At 37.8% G+C, this 9,607-nt stretch overlaps 1 protein-coding gene across 3 annotated transcripts in view; it reads left to right on the top strand.

The window, feature by feature from the left end:
• TBC1D5 (TBC1 domain family member 5) overlaps positions 1–9,607 on the top strand; it is a 447,679-nt gene that overhangs the window by 351,749 nt on the left and 86,323 nt on the right. For all 3 annotated transcript variants that reach the window (XM_019629011.1, XM_019629009.1, XM_019629010.1), the window contains exon 15: positions 4,451–4,536. In XM_019629011.1, coding sequence (XP_019484556.1) covers positions 4,451–4,536 — 86 coding nt within the window. The remainder of the gene's footprint in view (positions 1–4,450; positions 4,537–9,607) is intronic.

The following is a 9,607-nucleotide window of genomic DNA, read 5'->3' as shown; positions in this document are numbered from 1 at the left end:
ATCCCCACCTCCCTGATCGCCGTCCTCCCCACCCTGGCATCCTGGGCCTCAAAGCGGTGAGGATGTTATATTTAGCCCCATCACTTTGTTTTTAACATGCAACTTTACCCACTTCTTTAGCTCCTACTGATACATTCATCAATTAGAACTGGGATCACTGGAATTGCTTATCTTTGGCTCTTCAGTTGCGTCCATGTTTATAAATAGCCAGCCCTTTGAAAGGCTCTGCGCTGTTCAAAACAGTCTGAATACTTAAGATTTTTTTCCTTCTGGAGTCTCCGTACAATGATTCAAAAGGAGATAATCATCTAAAGGGAGGCATAGGGAGTAAGGGGGTCAATCTAGAAAGTACTGTTTGCAGTGACCTTTGTTGGATGAGTTTGACCTCACCAGGCTCAGAACAGGGAAAATTGTCACACACCATCTTGTAGTTAATTTTACTTCTTGTGGCATCTTGTAGTTAGCTGGACTTGGCGTGGTTAGCATTTAAATATTTGTATGCTACCACAGCACACTGAATTTGAACTTAAACCCCTGAAATAGCACGAAGAGGGTAAGGGTGGTAGAAGGAAGAGGGTTATATGCTGATGTACAGACTTCCATTCCACAGCAGAGCAGCAGGGAGCTGTCCATCAAAAGTCATACTCAGGAAGGGACAGAGTGTTCTGCCTGAAATCACATGAAGGTGCAGCCTCCTATCGTACTAGACCTAGAAGTGAAGAATGTTGGCTATAACAGAGAGGTTAGATAGATGTCAATCAGTTTTATCCCTTACATTGATCTCTGTCATTTAAGTGCTGTTTGTAAATTGATTTTGTGATCATAACAAGTTAACAAAAATGTTTTGGAAATTCGGAAGTCCAGCAGGGGTTGGGTTTGGTTTGGTTTGGTTTTTCCACATAGTTCCCTGTAGGGTAATTATTTCTACCACTATCTGTTCTGCTTCTGTAAGTCATTTTGTCCACAAGGCTTTAAGATGCTTCCCAAAAATTCAGCTTGTCTATGCCCTGGGTGGGATTTTCAGCATTCTTCTTACATTGCCATAAAATCAAATGCTGAAGACAAAGCTTTTCAAAGGGCTGTAACAGCTTGTTAACAGAGAAGGATTGAGTGGTACTTGGAAAGTTAACTAGCTACAGTCTTGTAGGAGATTTATTTCAAGTCCATCCGCGTTGGTCTAGGAAACGCATGGTAAACCCAGGGTAGACTGAACTTGTGATTTCTGCATTTTCATGTATAGTTACATAGACTTCCAGATCATGGAACATAATTGATATTCTTATGTACACAGACCAATGTAAGTTAAGGTACGAATACCATTTTGCTATTTTTCTATCAAAGGAAAATTCAGCAAAATAAAAAGTTTTTTTTTAAATGTGCATTGGTTTGAAAAGCTTATAATAGTTGAAATAATGACTGTATAAAAAGTGGGTTGAAAATAATTACTAATTGCTCCAATCCAGGCAAAGGCATTATGTTAAAAGTTGTCGACATATTGTGTCCTGCACAATGAGAAATTCCAACTGTTATGTGGTCTGGTGTTTCTTACATACAGAGCTTTATATAGGTAGAATTCTAGTGGGTCCTAGAGTCTAGAGGAAATTCCAGACCTTTAAAAAATTAAAAACCAGAACTATTATATTTCTATAAAATTTGATTTGGAAAATATCCTTTAAAATAAGAAAAGCCAGTTTGTCTTTTCAAATGGTTTAGTTGAGTCAAGTTAGGATTCTGCTCATTTAATCTCATCCCCCTAAGGAAACAACTGTTACCATTTTGGTGCATAGCTGTGTGAGAAGATACTGCCCCAGATTTTCTTGACTTTTTAAAACTTTATTCAGAAGAGATAAAAAGAGATTAAGCTTTAGAGGCGAATTATAGGTATGTTGAAGAACTATCAGCACTGAATCTTAGTGTATAAAAGTATCTGTGCCCTTATTGTTGTTCATGTCTATGCATGTTGATTGCTATAGCCGCACATTGGTTTACATATTTTGTACTGTGCTGGCCGTTGCAGTAGCCACAAGCCACATGTACCAACTGAGCACTTGAAGTGTGACTCGTCCAAATTGAAATGCGCTATAAGTGTAAAATAACACACTGGATTTCCAAGGCTTTGTACAAAACAAAGAATGTGAAATATCTCAATAACTTTTTATATTGATTGCATGTTAAAAGGACAATATTTTGGATATACTGAATTAGATAAAATACTACATTTAAATACACTCGCTTCTTTTTTCTTTTAATGTGGTTGCTAGGAAATTCTTAATGCCTCTGAAGCTTGCTTTCATGGCTCACATTGTATTTCTGTTGGACAGAGCTAGCCTGGGCCATCTGTATGTCGGCATACTTATGTTTTAGTAACAGCGTCATCATCTCAAACAGAAAACCCTATTGAATAACTTTTGACTGTAACCTCTGATTTTATTTTCTTTGATTTGAAATGCTGTTTTTCAACATCATCTTATGATTCTTTTTTTCCGTCCCACTATAGTGGTACTTTAAATTGCCTCTTCCTTTGATACTAGTAAATCTCCCAGGAATTTAAATAGGCCTCCGTGAAAGCAATACTTGAGCTTCATTCATATGTTCAAGTTAGATCATTATTCCTAATAATGGCTTTAAGTGCTTAGATAGATCAGCGCGTCGTGTCTTGAATTGCTTGTCATTTCTTTATACAGATGTTTCAAGAAATTGCCCCATACAGTCCCTTCTATCATTGTTTAATAGCAAAAAAGTAACGTAATTCTTTCTTATTTTGTTGGAAGTCAGAGAAGATAAGTCTTATATTAGCAAAAACAAAATGTATTTCCAGGTACTTAGAATAAAGAACAAAATTAGTCATGAGTGATAGCCCTGTGAAAGTTAATTTTTAAAATAAGTCATGAATGCCTCTGACAATCTGCCAATGGCTTTAACCTCTATTTTATTTCCCCATCATACTTGGGTCCAGGTTGTTATCAGCTACCACGAGGAAACCTATGTAATTCCTAGAGAGAGAAAAGTTGCACTGTTAGACTTAATAGTATGGTAGTCATGGAAGCATCAGTTATCTTCATCAAGGCAATTCAGATTTGATTATTGTAGAACTGTGTTGAATACCAAACCAGTGGAGTAGTAGCTGGAGCTAAATCAAGGGATTGTCATTTTTGTTAGATGATTAGGGCTGACTTGGAAGAGATTTGAAAGGGTTGAGCTGTGTAAATATTCTCTTTTCAGCAGAAAAAGAAAAGGTCCATCATGGCCATTAAGATGCAGCTTGTTAGCTTGATGAATTTCAAACTATTTAACCTTAGCAATTATATACCCCTGCCTACATGCAAGTGTATCGGTGTCTTGGGATTATGTCTCCAAGGATAGATATCAAAACACATTGGTAATTTTCTATTAAGATAAAATGCAGCCTTTCTGTGTCTAGATAGAGCTCTAGGACAGGGCATGGTCTGGTTCAAAATCCTAATTTGTTAACTCGAATTATATACTCGGTTGAACATTAGAACACATTTATTTATAATTTTTTTAACTTTTATGTGAAATATATATAATTTAACATTTTAAAGATAGTGGTATTCATTTAAGTTATGCTTTATTAGCATGTTATAGTTTTATAAGCTAGAAGTGTATTTGTTTCATTTTTATTTGCCTTTGAGGAACTTGATATATTTAAATAATAGACACATTAAATTAATAGCAACATATTTAAATAGTTGCACCCAACCTATGGTTCAAGGACATTTCTGCAGTGTTTATAAATAATATTAAATGCCAGAAAGGATAGGGTATTATTACTGCTTTTATGAAAATGTACATTGGTCAATTTGCTTTTGTATTGTGGTGGTACCCTGCTAATGTTTCCACTACCTGGGCACTTATTAAACTCGTATATAAGAAGAGATGACAGAAATTGCCAACTTTAAAAGAATTGCTGAATTCTTGAAGTAGTTTATTCATTTTAGGAGAAGAAAGACTCGGTGTGCCATCTAGTGGGCATACTTAGTATTTTGGATATCAAAAAATAACAGATTCTTATTCTTCCTCCAAAATGCAGCTTTCTTGACACTTTGTATCTCTCAGTCTATAAGTATAGATTGTTCTCGTGTTACAACTCATATAACTTTTCAGTTTTGTTGTAATTTTATCTGATTGTATTTTGGAAAGTCATATTGAAAGTGATTAAAATCATCAAAATAAATCTGAGGACAGGAATAAATCTATGTGAACTGAGATAAGAAAAATATATTAAAACAATTTCAGCCTTTAGTCAGGACTAAGATCAGTTAAGGCAAAACTTCAACAATAAAAACAAAACCCAAGCTCACTAATTATTAAACTTCATTATTATATGCATTTTTTTCTTAAAGAACATAAAACAATCATTTTGTCCTTTCATACGTTAATGTATAATTTAAACAGCTTTATACATTTTAATTTTTTATTTTTTCTGTAGAGAAATCCAAGACCAGTGACTTATCAGTTCCATCCGAATTTGGATTATTACAAAGCACGGGGAGCAGACCTCATGAATAAAAGCCGGTAAGTCCTCTTTCTCTGATGAAAGTTATGAGTCACAAAGATACTCTTGGAGATCATCAGGAAATACTACACATTTGCTGAAAATAATTTCCCAGGTTGTAGCATATCAATGGTTAATGCATATAATGAATCTTTGTTAAATAAATTATCCAAGTGTTTTTAAAGACATAAGAAAATGATATACATTGATATCAGTGGTGATATGAAAATTTAAATAAATATAAGAATACTGGTTACAATTTGAAGTTAGGCAACTTCATTTTTCTAGCACTAATAAACCTGAATAAATTGTGCCTACTTGTATAATCTCTTTCTAGATCCTTGCTGCTGATTGAAAAGAGGCAGTTCTATGATATATTTTTAAATTATTTCAGTAACAAAATTAAAATTGAGTTTCCCAACTGTCTTTAGAACTACACAATAAGCTTATAAATGCATCTTGTGTGTGCATTTGTGATTACATACATAGAAATTTTAAGGGTCACTGTAGGAATAAAAAAACATTAAAATCCTACTTTTAAAAGAAATTAACATTGGCATAAAGGGTTGATGAACAGTTTTGTTCTTTCATAATACTGTACTCAGATGTCTCAAGAGTTAACTTGTCAAACCAGAACCATCGCAAATTAGAATGTAATTTCAAAGTTTACTCTGGGAGACTAAAATGTTAGTGATGATAAATGCTGCCAAGTTGTCCAAATTTTCTTCTTTAAGCGTTTTGCCTATGTGCTCGCTTTTCTTCGGGAGGATTCCAGAAGCCTAAATATGCATTCGTGGAGCACACAAACACAGTGTGTTCTGCTCTCACTCGGAGAGCTAAAAAGAAGACATAATTCCTGCCACATAGAAATTCATAGTCTAAAGGGTGAGAAGAAGTTTACAAGAAAGTGCCTACGTTTAAACTTGTATTTTGAACCCTGTTCTAGTGTAATGTTATTTTTAAATTACCCATCCTTGATTGAAATCTGTCTCATATTTTGATGAGCTTTGTAATTATGAGACCGGATTTCTAGTCCATGAGGCTTCTCTGAAGCCCTTTTCTGAATGTTCATTTCATCTCTTTCTTGTTTCACACATGAAAGGCTATTCCGTATAGTCGCTCTGTTCATTTTATTTAACCAGATTTTAATGAGTGCCAGGCTCTCACTATGCTAGGTATTCAAGACCTGGTGAGGAAACTAGAAAAAATCCCTGCCCTCGGGAATCTTGCAGTCTAGTCATTTGTATTTCCTCCCTGTATATCAGGTATTTAGTTTCGGTATGTTTAACACAGCAATCAATAGCTTCTATTGATTTTAGGTACTTCCTTTATACAAAATCTTTCTAACAGGCATCATTCTTTTCTTGCTCATCGTCTCTGCCCCCCACCCACCAGATTTGTTTTCACGCAATGTCCAAAGAAGTCTCAGCCTACAGCAGATGACATCACAGCCCCACTTAGAACCCCCAAAGGCTTCCTGTTACCCTTGATAATCCGGTTGCCTCCCTGCACCCCTTCCCTCTCTCTTTGACCTTATCTCCTCCCGCTCGCCCTTCTCTTCACTCCCGCACTTGCTCTTTGCTTGGGTTTTTTGTCCTCACCTGGTCCTCTTCCTGCAGCGCTCCTCCCATCCTCATCTTCCCTTGCATCTGTATGATTTAAGGCTCAGCCCAAACAATCATGTTAGAGAGGCCGCTCCTAACCTCCCTATTTGTCTTCTCCTCCGGGAGTCCCTCTCTGCCCCACTGCCCAATCTTACGTTGTTTATAGCATGCATTACTAACTAAAGTTATATACTTCATTTATGTCTGTATCTATCATCTGTCTCCCCAACTGCCCCTCTAAAATATAAGCCCCCTGAGGGCAGGCGCTTTGTCTTACCACTTAATGCCTGGCATTAATTAATTAGTTGTTATTAGAAATAATAAATAAAGGGGGCTGGCAGGAACTTCTGGACGTAGTACATATGCTTGTGGTGTAGATTGTGGTGATGGTTTCACAGATGTCAATTGTACCTTAATAAAGTGGTTTAAAGTGAGTAAATGAGTGAATGAGTGAGTGAACTTGTGCTGGTGAAGACACGTGGATACGCTTAGTCACCTATTGAGGGCGCATAAACTGAGACAAGCTTGATGATCTTGCCCAAGAATTCTTCCAATTCTATATGTAGCCCTTATTCCCTGGAAGTTTGTTATCGTGTCACTGCTTTTATCCATGTTCGAAACCACTGTAGCTGTGAAACCTTTGGTAAAGTCCCCATTTAGCTATTTAAATCTAAGATGCTTTTACCAGAAGCCCTTCAGCCACAATTAGCCTTGCGACTACTTTCTCAGAGGCTATTAAAGCGTTAGTGCATTGGGGCTGTCATTGAGCAGCAAGACAGATAGTGGGGATGTGTATACTCTGGGGGGACCCCAGCACTGAGCAGGAAATGGAGGCTAGACACCAGCCAGCCAGCCAGCCACTTGGCACAGGGAAGCAATACCTGCTCCCTCTATGGCAGTGGCCTTCTATTTGTGTTGCTTATCCAAATAAGGGACGAGGATGCCAAGATGACATGTGATTTCATGGATAAGAATATCTCGAGAAATCAAGAAGCCTGATTTCTCTTCTCTGCCTTACCATGGATTGCTATAATTAAGTCTTTGAAAGCAACTGCCTAGGTATTTTAGTAGTAGATTTTCTATTACATGTGTGGGTAATATTCTCTGTGCTCTCTGATTTTACTTACTTGCAAATTTCTTTTTAAAAATGGGAATTGACATTTTCTTATTCATTAAACTTTTCAGCTCAGAACAACAATTTAATACTCATCTTATTCCAATTTCGTCCTTAAATAACCAGAAATTGCTGCTATAAAAAAAATAAATAAGTGCATCTAAATTGTGACCAGTCTTCAGAAAGACCCATCTAATTTATTTAGGAATCTGTGACTGTGCCCAATTGAGTAGTCAAAGAACAGAATTTCATAGCTTTTAAGTACTGCAATCTCTTGTAGTAAGCGTAGAATCATATACCTTGTTTACTCCAGAACATCCACGGAGTTTCTGTTTTGAAAATGATACAACACAATTTCTCAAAATGTGTAATTCTTCCTGCTCTTCAGAGGTGATGAAATAATGGCACCTGAGTTATCCGCAGTTCCTTAAGAGCACGTGTCACTTTATCTAGTGGTGCCTTTTTACAGGCTCTACAACTGTAGGGTTTTTTACTTGCTTAAGCAATTTCGTATCACCAAAATTAGATATTTTGTTTGATAAAATTAGGCCTTGATAGAGATGGAAAAAAACCAGCCTAGTTCCTGATCTCTCCATTCAGCAATAACGTTCTGTGTGCTAACATTCCCAGCCTTCCCCTATCCCGTGTCACACCTTAGTTTGAACAAATTAATTGATATCAGTGATGGAAGATTCCAGAATTATAATTCTAGCAGGTAGGTCCTTTGCAGAAGGCCCCTTGTCTGGACCTCTGCATGGGATCTAAAAGGAAGCCAGGCTCAGAAGGAAAACTTAACGGTGAGGGTTCCCTGGGCTCAGAGGATGCGTCCCACGCTCTGCAGCTGGGCTCCCTGTGACCAAGGGCTGATGGCATCCCATCCATTCTTAACCAAAGAATGCCTGGTGGCTAGTAGTTCTCCATCTGGCCCTGGGGTCAGGATGTGCCTCAGCTCTGCAGTGCTCCTTCCAGGGCCTGGCCTAACAAGAACATCCTGAGAAAGTGCAGGATCCCAGTGAGTACAAGCATTCTTCCAACCATTGGACTCCTGTACTAGAATATGAGGTTTGTGAGAGCAGGGCCCGCATCTCTCTCCTTATTGCCGTTTCCTCAGTGCCTGGCATAGAGAACAAATCCAAATATCATGAAATAAATTAATAGTTTTTAGTTTCAAATATAGGGTAACTTATATTGATGTCACAGTCTGGATCTTAGAGTCTTCACATTCCCAGGGCCCAGCACAGGACCTGGCACTGTTTATAGTATTCAGTAAAACTTAGTTTAATGCCTGAATAAATAAAGGCAGTTTTGAATATCTAAAAGGCATCATCAAATTCTCCTGGACAATTTCCATTTTATATGGTATCACCATTTTATATGACTATTTTATATGGTCAACAAGACTTTGAATTAGGTTTTATTATATTTACTTACAATGACTGCATTTTTTCACAAGTTTTTTTTTTAAAGATTTTATTGGGGAATTGGGGGAGGGGAACAATGTTGGGGAATTGAGGAAGGGGAACAGCCAAGTGGTTGTCCTTCAATCTTAGTTGTGGAGAGCTAGCTCAGCTCCAAGTCCAGTTGCGTGGCTCAGCTCAAAATGCTGTGTTCAATTAGTTGGGGGTGGGCGTAGCCACCATCCCACGCAGGAGTCAACTGGCAGCCTTGTTAAGAGCGCACGCTCTATCCACTGAGCCATCCAGCGGCAGCTCAGCTCAAGGTGCCGAGTTCAGTCTTTAGTTGTGGGCAGGCGTAGCCCACCATCTTGAACAGGCAACCTTGCTATTAGGAGCACGTGCTCTCACAAGCTGAGCCATCCTGCCACTTGTTGTGGCAGCTCAGCGGCAGCACAGCTTGGTATGCAGCTCACTGGCCCATGTCGGAATTGAACCGGCGGCCCTGTTGCTCAGAGCTCACACTCTTGAGCAAGCTCTTAACCAACTGAGCCACTTGGCTGGCCCTTTTCACAAGTTTTTTTATTGCTAAAATATGGTAAAGAAATACATGCTGCTAACATTCCCAAAGCCATGAAGCCAAGAAGTCCATGGTTTTCAGTGTTAGTAGCTAATTGGCCAATCAGAATTTCAAAGGACACTGATTTTTATATAAATGTAATTTTGTGATATTTTTGTACTACAAACATATCTATGTCTGAAGTGCTCTCTGTTGTATTAAAGAGAGTTGTTAATTCCTAATCAATTTAGGTAAAATGGTAACACTATCTTCTGTTTAGTCCAGAGTAAATAGATATTTCTCCTTTTTAAAAAAATGTATGTATAATTTTTACAAATACACAGATCTTAAGGGTCAGTCTCATGCATTTGACAGCTATGTACACCCATGTAACCACCATCCAAAACAGTATCTCTGGAG

Source organism: Hipposideros armiger, unplaced genomic scaffold (genome assembly GCF_001890085.2).
Source record: "Hipposideros armiger isolate ML-2016 unplaced genomic scaffold, ASM189008v1 scaffold_823, whole genome shotgun sequence".
In the NCBI taxonomy this organism is placed as follows: Eukaryota; Metazoa; Chordata; class Mammalia; order Chiroptera; family Hipposideridae; genus Hipposideros; species Hipposideros armiger.
Note: the sequence above shows the minus strand (reverse complement) of the source record. Positions and strands in the feature narration are given on the sequence as shown.